The sequence below is a fragment of the Dufourea novaeangliae genome, unplaced genomic scaffold, assembly GCF_001272555.1.
Source record: "Dufourea novaeangliae isolate 0120121106 unplaced genomic scaffold, ASM127255v1 scaffold96, whole genome shotgun sequence".
NCBI lineage: Eukaryota > Metazoa > Arthropoda > Insecta > Hymenoptera > Halictidae > Dufourea > Dufourea novaeangliae.
This window is the reverse complement of record NW_015373974.1, coordinates 887777-903528: the sequence shown is the minus strand read 5'-3', so window position 1 is coordinate 903528 and position 15752 is coordinate 887777. Positions and strand designations below refer to the sequence as shown.

The 15752-nt window shown below is 40.3% G+C and overlaps 3 protein-coding genes across 3 annotated transcripts; all 3 read left to right on the top strand.

Annotated features, from left to right (window-relative positions):
• Positions 1-1441: 1441 nt before the first annotated feature.
• On the top strand, positions 1442-2718 carry LOC107187018 (small nuclear ribonucleoprotein Sm D3). The gene is made up of 2 exons (XM_015575008.1): positions 1442-1906; positions 2444-2718. The coding sequence occupies exons 1-2, from the start codon at positions 1591-1593 to the stop codon at positions 2557-2559; spliced, it is 432 nt and encodes a 143-aa protein (XP_015430494.1). The 5' UTR covers positions 1442-1590; the 3' UTR covers positions 2560-2718.
• Positions 2719-3204: 486 nt separating this feature from the next.
• On the top strand, positions 3205-7926 carry LOC107186998 (adenomatous polyposis coli protein-like). Its single transcript, XM_015574986.1, has 8 exons — positions 3205-4183; positions 4248-4392; positions 4481-4632; positions 4765-5095; positions 5360-5789; positions 5885-6133; positions 6532-6768; positions 6854-7926. The coding sequence occupies exons 1-8, from the start codon at positions 3328-3330 to the stop codon at positions 7517-7519; spliced, it is 3066 nt and encodes a 1021-aa protein (XP_015430472.1). The 5' UTR covers positions 3205-3327; the 3' UTR covers positions 7520-7926.
• A 2774-nt stretch (positions 7927-10700) lies between these two features.
• Positions 10701-15157, top strand: LOC107186949. Its single transcript, XM_015574922.1, has 3 exons — positions 10701-11029; positions 13680-13840; positions 14853-15157. Exons 1-3 carry the CDS (start codon positions 10701-10703, stop codon positions 15155-15157), a joined length of 795 nt encoding a protein of 264 aa, XP_015430408.1.
• The last annotated feature ends 595 nt before the right edge of the window (positions 15158-15752 follow it).

Below are 15752 nucleotides of genomic sequence, written 5' to 3'. Positions count from 1 at the left end.
CTCTAGGTGATGAGAGAGAAAAATAACGTCGTATATGAAGGAGGTACACACACATACACACACCGAGAATTACGAATAATATCGACGGGAAAAAGAACGGTTGCCTTCAGGCTCTCATCCTATTTTAGGCATAGCATATTTTTCTAAAATGTAAACGCGATTTATCGGGGTGCAGTAACAACCCCCTTCCATCTTGTACATCGTGCCCACCCTATACTTGCTTTTCGTTAAATTTTTCGAAAAAAAAAAAAAAAATTATTTGCAAACGAGTTATTATGTCTATCTCGTGTGTATACTTGTTTCAAATACAGATATTATAACGGATCCCTAAAGACGTAAGGGTGCAATTTAAGGGGGCTGTTACTGTACCCGTCTTACCCAGCGAAAAAGCGTGACAGAGCAAAGCACACCACAGAAAGAAAGAGAGTGAGTGGATAAGAGGAATGTAATGGAAAAAAACAATGGAGGAATGAACGAACGGAGTGAATGGAAGGGGAATTAAAAGTTCGGGAGACACAGGAGACGAAATTACCAGCGACGTTCGCGCTCGGCTGACTATATAAGGACGTAACGATGCTTGTAATTATTACAATTGATATTAGTATGTTTAAGCGATTAAAAAAAAAAAGTAACGTCGACTTTAATATATACGTATATATATATATTATCATCATTACGAATTACCAACCTCTGAAAACGCTTTTGAGCACTTTTAGGTTCGGATAATAGTTCTAATTGAAAACACTTTGCTGTATATTTCTACGTATCCTCCCTGCCCCCCCTCCCTAACCTCTCCTTTACTTCTTTTCTTTCATCGTTTACCCAAAATGGCACACTTTTTGACGAGCTGCTATAAATTCTCTATCGACATCTCTATCGATGGTTCTTAACGTTTATAACTATAGCGAATTATATTTATGTATATTTAAAAGAGAAAATATATATAAATCTATCGCCCTAGAGAGAATTCTATCCGGTACGTTAGTTCTGGGTCCGTTCTTTGTAACGAGTATTAGGTTTCGATTATTTTCGCTCGCTCAGGTGTTAATAAATAAACGATTGTTTCCGATAAAAATTTAGAGAGGTAATGCTTTGAACTTCTGTGACTAGGACGAATTGTTTCTCGCTTGCTCGAGTGAAATTATCATTTGTCAGCGGTCGGAGGATCAAAAGTGATTGTCGCAGAGTTTCGGGAAATTGTATATTTCGTATAACGAGTAAAACATAGATTTATTACAATAAGATATATGTACATATAGGCGATATATATATATAAAAAAAAATTATGAATAAGGATTCCCATTCAAATGAATTTTCATTCGAGTACTAATTCCGCCTTTCATTTTGGCGCTTATTTTTCTCCATTTGAATTTTCCCGCGCTCGTTGAGATGCTCCATACCCCCTCCACTCGATTGTGCGTTAGCATTGAAGTAACGTTGTAAACGTTTGGAGCCACGGAGAAGCCAAGTTATCGTTCGCCGGAGTAATTTTGGTATTTCAGAGTTTTTTGAACAGATATTTGGGATTGTCGAACGATCGGAAGGAATTCCGATTGTAATATTTAAAGAATCGAGATAGATACTGTCAGAATGTCGATTGGAGTGCCGATAAAAGTGCTTCACGAAGCGGAGGGTCACACCATAACCTGTGAAACGAACACTGGTGAAGTGTACCGGGGAAAATTGATCGAAGCTGAGGACAATATGAACTGTCAAATGCATAATATCACGGTCACTCATAGGGACGGTCGGGAGGCACAGCTGGAGAACGTGTATATCAGGGGATCGAAAATTAGGTTTCTCATATTGCCTGATATGCTGAAGAACGCGCCGATGTTCAAAAGACCGGGCGGAAAAGGCTCCGGGACAGCCGGCAGAGGAAAGTCTGCTATATTGCGTGCTCAAGGTCTGTTTACGATGAGAATTAACCGAGATTTATACAATATTAATATAGGGTATTCCATGATAGCGCTGACTGAAATAGCCATTTGATTGTATAGAATAATGATTTTAGTGGAGAAGAGGTATTTGGATACGCATGTTTTGAAACCATAATCTTCTAGGTAACTTCGATGTTTCCCTGATGTTTGAAGCGACAAAGATATTTCAGATATACACTCTGTATAAATTGTAGAATCCGTCGGGATAACAGAGATATGTTTATTCTCATGTTTTCAGTCATTTGTAGGTCAAGGTTTTTTTATGAAGTCGGTAATCCAAGCACTGTTCCTACCAGCATTTATTATGGGATTCTCTGTGCATAATTCTTATGGATAGACAATTATATATTTTATGGAAAACAAGCATATCGTGTAGAATAAAATGTTTCGAATATTTTGTCACGTGGTACAATTACTCTTTGGGTTGTACCAACACCTGTAGAATTCTTCTAGTATAAATTGGATATTTCTTTTACTAATATTCTTGATTAAACTTTGTTTAGCTCGTGGCAGAGGGGGTAGGGGGCAAAATCAAAGGGGTAGAGGCACAGGATCAGCGCCTTGGCTAAATCAACAAAATCAACCTGGAGGACCTCAAGCAGGAAGAGGTCGAGGTTAAATAAATTCTAAGGGATGTAATCATAAGAGAAAAACCATTGAAATAAGCCTGTGACTACTTTTTACAATGTTTTACTGAAGATGTTTCTCTAAATTCCGATTCACTAAACTTAGGAGTATTAATAAACAAGTGGAATAATTTTTCCAGACCATTTTCCAACAAGCTGCGTTTTATTCTATGTTCAACCTACGGAATTTATCAGTGAAGGATACTAATCTGATTTTTTTTTATAGACTGAATGGAAACAGCTTAAGAGGGTCTCTGTGTAAAAATAAAAACTGTAAATTAATAACACATTATTAAATCCTTTGGCTGCTACGCGCCTTTATACTGGTTCTCTCCTCTACTGTATTTGTCTATTGCGCGAAAACAAACGGTTATTCTCCCATTATTATAACTACGACCAATAATAATGACAGGAATACTCGTTTTTAAATGCGAAAAAAATCTTGCGAACAACTTGCGAGAATTGGATATTGTTTGTGGCCATCTAGCGGCAAACTCGGTAATCTGGAGTCGCCGCAGGATGTCGACCTTGCGGTCAGCCTCTGTTCACCAGGCGTCATAATTACTCTTGACGCGAGGGTCACAAAGGATGGTGTGGCAGTAATTAACAGTAATCGACTGTTAAGCTGTTGAAACGAAGACACTTGTACGCTCTTGAACCTGGTGGTTTTTTTTCCCCTTCATCGATCGGTTCCCGTCCAAGAGTTAGGATTCGAAAACGGAGTGGACCAGTTCGCACAGCGACTAACGAAACCGATCGGAATGGAGAAAAGTACCGGGCGGAGGTATGAGGAAGAGGCGTCCGAGCAGCTGGTGGATTACAGTAAAAAGTACATCGAGAGAAAAACCATTGTCCAGGACCATCCGATCGAGAATTCATCTCGAGACGGTCGATCCTGCAAAAAGGAATTCAGGGAACGGAACTCCAAGGTGGATCTGTTCGGTGACTATGCCGAGACCGACTTGGATCAACCGACAGATTACAGTCTCAGGTACGCCGAAGATGACACGGACGACGATGAGAAACAAAGTCCCGAGTATTTTTCCGGCAGCGTGCAGGAGGACACGGTTAAGACGTATTGTACTGAAGGAACGCCGTACGAGACGCCTTTTAATTTCTCAACAGCGACATCGATGTCCGATTTACGATTGGAGGACTCTAAGGAATCGACGGATACCCAGAAAAAGCCGACTAAAAAGGCCCACGATCGAGACAGCAAAGAGGATTTAAGTTTCGAGCATAACCTACCTATGAACTGCAACGAAAATCAGTCCCTTCTGGACGAGAAAGAATTGGAAGCCCCGAAACCATCCCAGACATGCAAGCCTAGCCGTCTTTCTCCTGAGAAGATGCTTGATTACTATCAACCTGGAACGTCTGATGGTTTCTCTCGTGTTAATTCCCTTAGTTCTCTTGGCAGTGCAATGACGCAAAGAAACAATAATACTGGAATTACCTCGAAAGTATCTTCTACTGACTCGACTGATAAAATTGACAGTGGCTCTGAAAGAGCAGATTGCAATGGGAATGGTTCCGCGGTTAATGGTTTACGTATATCCAACGAAGCAGATAGTCCAGCAGAAGGAAAGAATAATTCTAGAGTTGTGGACAAAGAAGGTTCGCTGAACCACTTGTTGATCTGTGTCTTGTATACTATTCTGAAACGTGTTGTTTGTTTCAGGGAAAATGGTGACTTTTAGTAGACAGGATTTCTATGCTGAACAAACTCCTTTGATGTTCTCACGTTGCAGTTCCCTTGGCTCGTTGAGTGGTTTTGAACAGCATTCTATACACGACGATCGCAGCTCTATTATCAGTGACTTTAGGTAACACTTTATTGTACTGAATCGAGTTATAGAAACAGTAAAGTATAGAAAAAACATAGGAATAATTTGTTGAATGTTTCTTCAACAGCCGTAGGACTAGCGGAGTTGTGTCTCCGAGTGAATTACCTGATTCACCCACTCAAACGATTCCTTCTAGTCCGCGTAACCACAAGAGTCAGTGCTCGGATTTCGTAAGCAAAACACCTGAAGAAGCAGTAAGACCGACCGTTCGACACTTATGTATGCAATGTTATTGACTGCCGGTAAAAGTAACAGTAACAGCCCGAAACAATTATAGAAATTTTCGTTCGCGTTAATACATTCATTCGCGCAAGTCTCCTGTGTAGCTTTCAAATAGAACGATTTTTCCAGCATACTCAAAGTGTCATGCGCCACGTATAAGTGTCTTCGAGGATGACATTGCGACCTTCAAGGAAGAATCAACGCCTATTGAATTCTCTACAGCCACCAGTCTCAGCTCGCTTACTATCGACGACGAGGTCAAGATCACCGAGACCACTAAAGCAATGTCCGAAGTGAAAGTGGCTTCGAACGATACTGATAAAAATACGAAAGAAGGTTCGTGCGAAGAAAAAACCACCAACGTGGAAGTTGAGAAGGACCAAGAACAAGTGAGCGATGGCGATGAAGATGATGAGGATATGCTGGCAGCGTGCATCAGTATGGGAATAAAAAATAATAGGTAGTGTCTTATAAGAAGTACTGTTCATGGCACAGACGGGCAAATTCATCATCTAGATAAAGAGTTTCAAATAACGAATAAAAAATAAAAAAAACATCGTTATTGAGAGATTCCAATTTTTATAATAAAATAATGCTTCTTCTTGAACGAGTAGACTCCTAGCAAACAATTATTCAATCTCATTAAGTATTATTCGGATAAAAGTGTGCCCAACTCTGGTTCATGGTACAACAGTCTCAGTTTCTAATACCGAATATATTACAGGTATAGACAATCTTTTAAAACGTCCACTGCACAAAAATCTATACAATCTGAATCGTCAAACATGCTGGCTCGTTGCCAGCAGACTGCTGTCATAAATAGACTGGAACCACGAGTTCCTGTCACTAACGTAGATACTCCAGCCACAACTACTAAAGTAAATAAAAGCACCATAGAAGTGGTTGCTGCGCCGGATACTGTGCATGTGTACTGTACAGAGGACACACCAGCGGATATTTCCCCTGTGGGATCGCAGTCGAATCTCTCCGCGTTGTCCATGCCAAGTGTTCAAGAAGACGTAGAGAGGATCGAGGGGATCAAGCTCTCTGGCGAAGTGGAATGCCACAGGAATGACCTCTCCGATGAGAGTTCTAATCTGTCTGGAGAAGACGAGAAGATGCTGGACGAGTGTATTCAGTCAGGAATACCAAAGGTATATTTGTTCTTTAAAGAAACTAGCAAGGAATCTAAAAGGCCCGAAAAAAAATACGTATCTAGTATTGAGTATATTTTTTTGTTGCTGTTTAGGTTAGACAGATCACACCGCCACCTACCAGTTGCATAACCTTTGCTCAGAAGACGGAAGTACCGACACAGAGATTCAATAAATGCGGCACACCGTCGTCGTCTCCGGTTGAAAATGCCAAAAAAAACGCCATTCTCGGTAAATCTCTGTGTCGCGCGATTCTGCAGCACAACGACCTTTCGGACGAGAGTCCCAATCATTCGGACGACGAGGCCATTTTGAGCGAATGCATAAGATCTGCGATGCCCAAGGTATTTTCAGTAATAGTATAGTACAATACAGGGGGTATTCCGATTTTCTTCAAACTTTAATATAAAGGGGCTCTCTACAAAGGGAAAATATCATTTTAAAAAATGTCGCAAACAATTACAAGTTAAATTTGTAACTGAAACCTAACCTACACGTCGCTATAAATGCAGAACTAAGTGAAAGAACATAAGCTGTAAACAGCAAAAAGGAGGTTTAATTGTTTATTTTCGAAAAAAAAAGATAATTATCAAAATTGTTTGCGACATTTTGCAATTTTAGAGAGCCCCTTTCACCTTATTAAAGTTTAAAGAAAATTATTGACCGAATTGTACACTATTTTCGTCTGTTCTTGATCCTGAAACGTTTCGAGTACACCTTAACACCGTGAACCAATTTTCAGGTTAGATTGAACATCTCGACGTTGATGGGGCAATCGTTACCACCGATTGTGGACAAGACAAAGGCGACAACAACAAGAAAACCGTCCACATCCGCGTCCTACCGACAGCCAGAGTACACGGAACGGAGTAAGCATCATCAGTCAAAGAAACCGATACCGTTCGAAGACACTCTGAGTCTCTCGGAGGAGGAGGAGGATATAATGTTAGCTCAGTGCATTAAATCTGGCATCCCAAAAGTAAAGATACGCGCTCCTATGCTTATATAAAAATGAGCTCCGCGGCTTTTGTGCAATGGAAACGCTTGTTATTATTTATTTTCAGGCGGTGAACGCTTCGTCGAGTTCGTCGTTGATCTCGCGGAAACAAGCGGACCAGTACTCGAAAGTTAGGATCGCTAGCGGTTCCTCTTACGTTAATAAATCTTATTCGTCCAGAAACGCCACGGTACAGAGCCAATCGGTTCATAAACCGGTCGGAAACGATGCGTCCATGCACGGTGGGTCATCCGGTGTCGCCCATTCTGCCAAGAATTCGGAGATCAGACGTCTTATAAAAAATGGCGGCATGTACGAGAGGAACCCGTTGCAATCCTACAATAGAAAACTATCAGTGGACCATGAGCAACAACAACAGACAGTCAACGAGACCGGTTCGAACTTCCCGCGTTCCCAGATACCGCCTAATTGTAGATCCCCGATTTCGAATGGGACGGATAACGACGACGACGACCAGTGTCGCGGGACAACGAAGTCGAACGTGGCGCCATCTCGCCACAGCTCGGTGAGCTCTCTCAGCGAGGAGAGCTCCCTGGGGTCTATCGAGGAATGGGCGTTGTTGGAATTGTGCATTATCGCCGGTATGCCGCGGAACAAGTACCGTCTGAAGGGGATGAAGAGCGCGGAGGGCAGCAGCCACGAGGAACGCGACACAATACCGGAGGATAATTATTCCATATGTAGCTACAATTCGTATGTCTGCAAAACATAAGGTGTGGAGGCCGTTAACGTATGGCGTCCTCGGGTACCTGACGCACGTTTGAAAGACTGAACACGCGTTTTTACAATAATCGCGTGTTAGGACCACGGGGGGGGCCAGCCGGAGGAAACGAAAAACCGACTGTTCTTTATTTTTTTATGTAACATTTTAGATAGTCTGACGCGTACGGCGGATCTTCGACCGCGAGGATCAGCTGAGATAGAGCCAGGAAAGCGTATAACTAGGAGGATGTAAAGAGATTGTTGTGTGGGTTGAGAGGTTGCGCGCGTACGTTAGAATAGGAGATTTAATCATGTTAATGCACGGTTCGAGATGACCAAGAGGGTTATGGAACATGGTGTACGCCGCCCTTGATATTTTGTCGAATTGTTTCCGGTTCCATGGGCCTCTGATCACTTGAAATCAGTGCTGCGTCGACGAATTGGGCTATTTACGCGCTTTTATCTCTCTTCGTGACTCGATATACTTCTTTATAGGGCGCACCCTGAGTAAGGTGGTTCCCTATGTTTTAATGCTGATGTTGGACAGCACTGTTTTAAATAATATTATATTATATACAATTTCAAGGAGAAGGTACTTGGGTGTAGGATAACGACAGAAGGGTTCTCCTTGCTGCATAGACTGTTGACTATTAGACATGATATTGTCAGACCTTGTACGACTATATTCAGGGTGGGGCATTTAAATGGGAACACCTAAATGTCTACATTATTATTAGTCGTATGAAAGAAATTCCAGTGCAAATTTGGAATTTTTTCATAGCACTAATAATAACGTAGATATTTAGGTGATCCCATTTAAATATCCCACCCTGTATATATATATATATTTTGCTCCTACAAGCGTGATTTACCACGATAGTTTGTAATTTCTTCTTTTTTTTAAACATTGTATCGTTGCTTCTTTCTGTCGCAGCTTGTGTATCATGTTCGTTTTTCACGGATGGTGAAGATTATGGTGCAGTTACTGTTGTTGAAGAGATTCTATTGCTTGGACGCTTCTTTTTAACCGATAGGATTCACATTTTAGAGTGCAGCTACGTCGACGAAGTACAGATTCATCTCGATTATCGTCCTGGCTTGTCCTACACGATTATTGTCCAGACCTAATCCCCACCACTGGAGACTACTTTTTTAACGCAATTTAAATGGTTGCAAGCGACGAATCGGATGGCGGCAAAAATTTCTTATATCATATTTTAATGGTTTTTTCAAGGTCACCCATGTTTTTTTTACGTACATGCGCATAATTTTTCCGGTTATATGTTGTAGCCAGCATTATTATGCATTTATCTATGTATAATGTGTGACCTTGAAATGATATTGAACTCTAAAAATTATCGTCTGGCTTGTTCTACTTTCTACACGATTATTGTTCAATCGTAATCCCCACCATTGGAAGGGGGGGGGGGGGCATGGAACCTGTCAAGCGCATACTTTGTTACCATTTCGAAAGCATTTCTCACTACACGATTATTGTCCTGGCTCGTCTCGAGTTCGAGACAATAATCGAGAGGAGTCTGTACGCGATGAGAACGTTTGGTGAACACGTGTGTGTTGTGTGTTTCGTATATCGTGGATTTAAGGACTACGTTGTTACGTTATTAATGGTACCGATAATAAAGTTTTCGAATCGTCGATTTATTAAAGATCGAAACATTATTTTACTGTTTTGTGTCTTTTCAGGATTTTTCTGTCCCTTTTCTACGCTCTATGCGCGTGCATTGTGTATGTGACGTCGATTGGGCCTAAGAAGATGTACCGCAAACTTGCAGATCTGTGACCCAATGGATCGGCGTACTGTAATTCGTCGAACAGTACGAATTTACAAGTCAACGAAATTATTGCTTTCCAGCAGTGAATTTACGGTGCCGCGGATGGATATGGTGGTATCAAAGGTGCACCGTTTGGAAAGAAAATTACTGTTATTGTCCGCACGGTGTTGTCCTGCGACAATTTGCATAGCTTTTAGGAGTCGATTGTAGATCAGATTTTTTTCCAAAAGGCCGAAAGTATAGTTTAATTTGTCATTTTAGATCAGATATCACATTTAAGATCTTTTTTATGATGTATTGTTAATTGTCCTTGGAATATTCTCAATGTGATCATGTGGAAAATTTAGAATTATTAATTATTAATCATAGGATTGCGTGCACGAGCATCTTTTCAGCAGATTCAATTCAACTAGCAAGCCTATAATAAATCAACTGCAAGGTCCTAGAGATAGATTATTAATAATTGTTCAAAACATTTGCAACATTCCTCGACAAGATCGTACGTCACAATCGACCCAGCACCATGCAAGATCATCAATTATTAATCATTCACTTTTTTGTTTTATTATTTTTTGTTCTCACCAGTCATCTTTTCAACAGATTCGATTGCACCCGATGCCAGGGTGCACGCACAGTCACCATTGATCAATCGTCCAAGAATAAATGATGGTCCTGACCGCCGTCATGCCAGCCCTAGAACTCTTCGATGATTACAGACCATGTTTGCTAGAGCATGAAATGGTCGCCGCCTTTTGACCGTTCGTTTGTCGCCGTTCGATGAATCGTAATGACCGTCCAACCGGCATCATAGCCTATTTCCTGTACTATAAATCTTCATATACTCACGGCGAACGGTTTACAGTGTCTCCTGACCGAGTGTCGTCGAAGGACGTCGGCCAACAGTGCGTTCCTGATTCCTGCGTGAGGCTCCCTGGTGACCAGGAGACACGGATTCAAGCTGCCTGAAGCTCCAATAATCAACAGCAACGCCTGAAGCTTCAATAAACAACAATAACGCTTGAAACTTGAATAATCAACAGCAACAATCGCCAACAATGAAGGACGGAACACGGTAATTCTAGCCTGAAAGAGTCTCCATTCAAGTCATTGTATAAATTGGACCAGGTCACATTACCTGTCCCCTATTTGGCCGCGTCGTGGACACCTGTACTACACCAGCCAGGCGGTTATATCATTAAAACAGGATTACAATTCGAAAGTGACATAGAGAACACGGTCCACAACGTTAATGGAACCGCCAAGTGTCCCAGAACCTGAAGCATCGCCGACACATGCACGTTTCTGTCAACAGCAGCTGTTCTAACGCGGCAAGAATCCGCTGCCATTAAGGTCCAATCGAATTGGAGTGCAAGCCGATCGATACATCAGGATATTAGGATGTTATTTTCGATGCAGATCCACCCTAACGCGTACCATGTGTCCGTGCTAGTATTTATTTTGTTGGGACACGTTCATTGCGACGAAAAAGACGCGAAATGGTACACCAGTTTACGCACAGCGCTTCAGAACTGTCCCAAGCAGTCGTGGAACGATTCGGGAGAGGACGATTTCCTCGAGAAATTCCGACGTTGCGTGCAGGACCGCGCGTCGGCTGTCTTAGATTCGCTTCTGGGGAACGATGTTATTGCAGTCGTCGACGGCCTGGACTTGGTACGGTTCCAGGATGAGGATAGAGTCAACAGAACCGACAACGGACGTGTTGATAGGTAAATCCAGGTCTAAGTTACAGGGGGAACTTCGGTGATATGAAATCTTCTGAGTTAAACTAGAGACACATGGATAATAAGATCTAATTATCCACTTCTTGGTTGCAATATATCTTAGATCTGACTCAAATTTAGGATAGACATAATTGGGACTTGGGCCTAAGACCTAAAAATCCACTTGTTGATTTTAATATACCTTAGATCTGGCTCAAATTCAGGGTAGACGTAATTGGAATTTGGGCATAAAGTCTAACCAAGACCCAACCAAAACTCAAGCTTTGCCTTAACTCTTGTAACTCAAGATTGATCCAATCAAACCTCAAGATTCCCCTTAACCCTTATAAGTGAAGATTGATCCAACCCAAAGTAATGATTGATCTAACCTAAATTCAAGATCTACCGCAGACGTGAGATCTATGACCTAACCTGGTCCTAACCAAACTCAGATCAAGCCAAATTTCAACTTCCAAATTTAAATTACTCCAGCTTTAACCAAGCTTAAACTGGGCCTTCAAAAAATTTAATTTGGGCCTAATGTACGCAAAAAAAAAAAGGCCTAGTAGTAGTACGTAGTGGACTACATAATCTGGGCCTAACAGAGACTCGATTCAGATTCTAATTCCGATGGACACCTAACTGGAGTTCCTACATAAAAAGAACTATCATTCCCTTAATCTGTTCTCAATATTTTAAAATTGTCGAAAGAGATACGGCTTCCTCTGGGCCGACCTTCGACGAAGATTCAAGTTTTCGAGGAAGTTCTGTAACTGTTCCCGCGCTTCGAAACTTCACAAAGTTTCAATAAAAGTGTGCATGAAACTAGATTTCTTATTGATCATATTCCAGCCGAAGTGAGTATCGCTCAGTGCCATTGAAGCGACGCCACCCCCGTGTCCCTCTTATTATTATTACATTCACTTGTAATTGATTCAGAACCGGAGGGAAGTGATTTCTTCGGTAAATTGTGAATTATTTCCTTCGAACGATTTCCGTTTGAAGAGAAAATGAAGGGAACGTTCGTTTCTTGAAATTGTCCGAATTCCTATATAGGGTAACTATATTGACCCCTTCAAAAGAGAAATGTAGGAATGATGATTGTTATTCGAATTTTTTAGGAAGTGCTATTTGAAGGTACGGTTATTAGACTCTGTCTTAGTTCCGCTTCAAACAGGCCACCTAAGTACCTTCCCTATCTGTAACCACGCGAGAAATATTTTTTATGTAATTTAAATGGTTTCAAAAGACGAATCAAATGGTGGACAAAATTATATAAGTGAATTACAAATTTTTTATAAGCAGATTTAACATTTTACGTAAAAAAATAGTATTGAAGTTGACGTTAAAAAATCATGGAAATACAAAAAATCAAAGAAGTAGTAACTTTTTTTTCTTTCGTTTAAAATTCTACACTTTGTATATTTTATTTAACATTCTTTCATTTTAACTCTTGCTTTTTGTACACACTGTACTAGGTATTTAATCTCGAATTTTTAACACCAATTTTCAGAAGCAAATAAATGGACGAGTTCAGCATAGGTGGCTACGGCTATCAATAACAGTAACCGCTTCCGGGTATCGAGTGAGTTTGGGGGGGGGGGGGAGTGTGCAGCGATACAAACGTGGTAGCGGGCCACGCGGTTCTACGTTTCGCTCTATTTCATTGGCGGACAGGGAAAATATCGTAGCCTTTAATGGAACGGTCGAGGGAGGGGTTGGAGGGAGGAGGTTGCCGTTTCAACCGGAGAGACAAATTTCGAGTCACGCGATCTCTCGTGATGAGGAATTCGCGTTTAAGGAGGGCCCCTTTACGGGCTTCCTCTTACATAGATATTAGCTTAATGGGATATCAGTTGCTGGCTGGAATCGTTCACTCTGTGAGTACCCCCATCGAACGAGGAATTACGATTTAATAACCTGGGTTACACTTTTTCGGGCGATGTTTCGGATTTTGTTGAAGCATCGATCTGTTGTGGTCTTTGGTATATAAACGTGTCTCAAAGGATTTTTGGAAATTTAAAAAAATTGTCGATTTTTTTGCAATAAATTATAACTGGCGAATTAATGAACTGATCGGAATGAGGTTTGCGGGTGCTTAGAGCGAAGACATAAGGGTAGTTCATAAAAATTATTTCGGGTAATCTTTCTTTTTTGTTACTGTTTGGTTCCCCATGATGAAAACATCCCTTAATGTGTCCTTTTCTAATTTCCAGGATATCTTGTAAATTATAGTAGATATAAAAAAAAATACTACAATGAAAAGTTAGTGGTTTTTTGTGATCTATAAAACTGAGCAGTAAAATTATTAAAAATTTATTTTTTAAATAAATAAATAATTAAATAAACAAAGTTTCGACAATTTTATTGTACTATTTTACAGAGCATAAGAAACCATTAAACTTTCATTCTAACAATTTTCTTAGCATCTGCTACAGTTTTAATGATATATAGGAAAAGGAAAATGCCTTAACGTTTAAGAAGTATTTTCAACGAATAACAAAATTGTCTGACACTTCTCTAACGAAGTCCCCTAGAAACCAGTAAGGTTTCCGAAAAGTTTAGAATTGTTATCGCACATTTTCATCGACACCCTGTACAGATAATTTTTTTTTCTTCGCCATTTCATCGACTTCGCGGAATATTTCTGTTACAGCGAGCCGGACGACGATGCAAATTGGATAGCAATAATCGTAAAACGACTGCGTCGTGTTTTACGTACCCACGTTTTCAAAGTCGACGTCGATCGACTGGCCAACGACGTTTTTTCGCAGCTGAACAACTCCAAGACAGAAGTGGAGAACAATATATTCGAAGGTTCGGCTTGCTTAATAATTTACTAGATTGCCATTTAGAATTGTTCTATTAATGCAGAATACATACAGATACGAGTATAAACCCTGCTACGAAAGTTAAATATTGCAATAGATTGTTTATATATTAATATATGTATATTTGTGACAGATTTATGGATGAAATTATTTTTCTACTAGATTCTACTGATTCTACTAGATTCTAATAGACACTACCAGATTCTAGTAGATTCTACTATCTTAAATTATATTGATTCTAATAATCCGAATAATTCTAGTAATTCTACTGGTTTTATTGAATATACTGATTCTACTGGATTCTAGTAGATTTTACTAGATTTGACTCTAATAATTCGAATAATCCTAGTAACTCTACTAGTTCTACTGAATATACTGATTCTACTAGAGTATACTACTAGAGCCTACTATAACTACTAACGGATTCTACAAGATTCTCCATAGAATAATAATTCTAGTGGTTCTACTGAGTATACTGATTCTACTAGGTTCGCCTAGTTTCTAACGATTCTACGAATTCGAATAATTCTACTGATTCTACTAGAGTCTACTCGAAGCTACTAGATTGTACTAGATTTTTCTAAATCCTACTAGATTTTACTAAGTTCTACTAGGTTCTACTAGGGTCTAACGATTCTACTAATTCGAATAATTCTACTGATTCTACTAGCGTCTACTGGTTTCTAGCCGAGTCTACTCGAATCTACTAGATTTTTCTAGATCTTACTAGATTCTACGAAGTTCTACTATGTTCTACTAGGTTCTACTAGGTTCTAACGATTCTACTAATTCGAATAATTCTACTGATTCTACTAGCGTCTACTGGTTTCTAGCCGAGTCTACTCGAATCTACTAGATTTTTCTAGATCTTACTAGATTCTACGAAGTTCTACTATGTTCTACTCGGTTCTTATGCATCGAATAATTCCAATAATTCGAACAATTCTAATAATTTAAATACTTTGGCAATTCTTAATATTTCCAATCTACGTCCATAGGTCGCAGGCGTCACAGGCACAGGCACAACCACATGATGCCGCTGATGATGATGGGCTTCGTGTTGATGGGCTCGATCCTTATCCCGATGGGTTTTCAATTCCTAGCTGTGCTTGGCGGCAAGGCGTTAATATTAGCGAAAATGGCGTTGATACTCTCGAGTATACAGGGCCTCAAGAAGATCGCGACGAACGGGGTGAATTACGGGCTTTACCATGCTCCGGTGGATCATGCTTGGCAGAGGAGCCATATCGAGCAAAATCAGAATATGGAACCGTTGCCTTTCCCGCCGCATTTCCGTCCCTAAACCGTTGTTCCTGGCCATTGAAATATCGTTATCAGGACTGCATTGAAAGATTCTATTTCTTTTCTTTCATTCTAAAGCAAGAGCAAGTGGAATAAGTAAGAACAATTATAATATAAGTAAATAGTAAATAAGAATCTTTAAACATTCAGGCTTATTCTCCCAAACTTGTTTTCCTATTGAACAGTTCACAGACTCTTTAGATTCTTGGTTGAGAATTGTTGCACTACGGATATGAAAGTATCGAAATCTCCCTGGGATATTTAAACTATGCAAAAGGACTGTGTATATTTTGTTTGTTCTACAAACTAGCGAATCCAGGGAACACTGAAAAGTGGGGAAAAGAATGGAACGTCAAAGGGCTCTCCGCGGAGCATTAAAGGATATAGTTCCACCTCTGGATAGTGGCGGGAATTTTTACACTGGAGCTCCTTCGAGTCTCTTTTTTCCCCCGTTTCCACGAACCAAGTTTAAAGTCGTTCCGTGGAAATGGAGTTTCAGAATCAGGTGTATCTGATTCGTCTCAAATAATTCTTTTACAACGTTTCTTTGCGCAATTAGTCTATTCGGTGGGTTTCCAGAAAATTGTACAGGGACT

Excerpts from the sequence above, each read along its gene's own strand:
- LOC107187018 (XM_015575008.1), top strand. The coding sequence starts at position 1,591 with ATGTCGATTGGAGTGCCGATAAAAGTGCTTCACGAAGCGGAGGGTCAC. Across the intron at positions 1,907-2,443 it reads TGCTATATTGCGTGCTCAAG|CTCGTGGCAGAGGGGGTAGG; the intron begins GTCTGTTTACGA and ends AACTTTGTTTAG.
- LOC107186998 (XM_015574986.1), top strand. The coding sequence starts at position 3,328 with ATGGAGAAAAGTACCGGGCGGAGGTATGAGGAAGAGGCGTCCGAGCAG. Across the intron at positions 6,134-6,531 it reads TAAGATCTGCGATGCCCAAG|GTTAGATTGAACATCTCGAC; the intron begins GTATTTTCAGTA and ends ACCAATTTTCAG. Across the intron at positions 6,769-6,853 it reads TTAAATCTGGCATCCCAAAA|GCGGTGAACGCTTCGTCGAG; the intron begins GTAAAGATACGC and ends ATTTATTTTCAG.
- LOC107186949 (XM_015574922.1), top strand. The coding sequence starts at position 10,701 with ATGTTATTTTCGATGCAGATCCACCCTAACGCGTACCATGTGTCCGTG. Across the intron at positions 11,030-13,679 it reads GACAACGGACGTGTTGATAG|CGAGCCGGACGACGATGCAA; the intron begins GTAAATCCAGGT and ends TTTCTGTTACAG. Across the intron at positions 13,841-14,852 it reads GGAGAACAATATATTCGAAG|GTCGCAGGCGTCACAGGCAC; the intron begins GTTCGGCTTGCT and ends CTACGTCCATAG.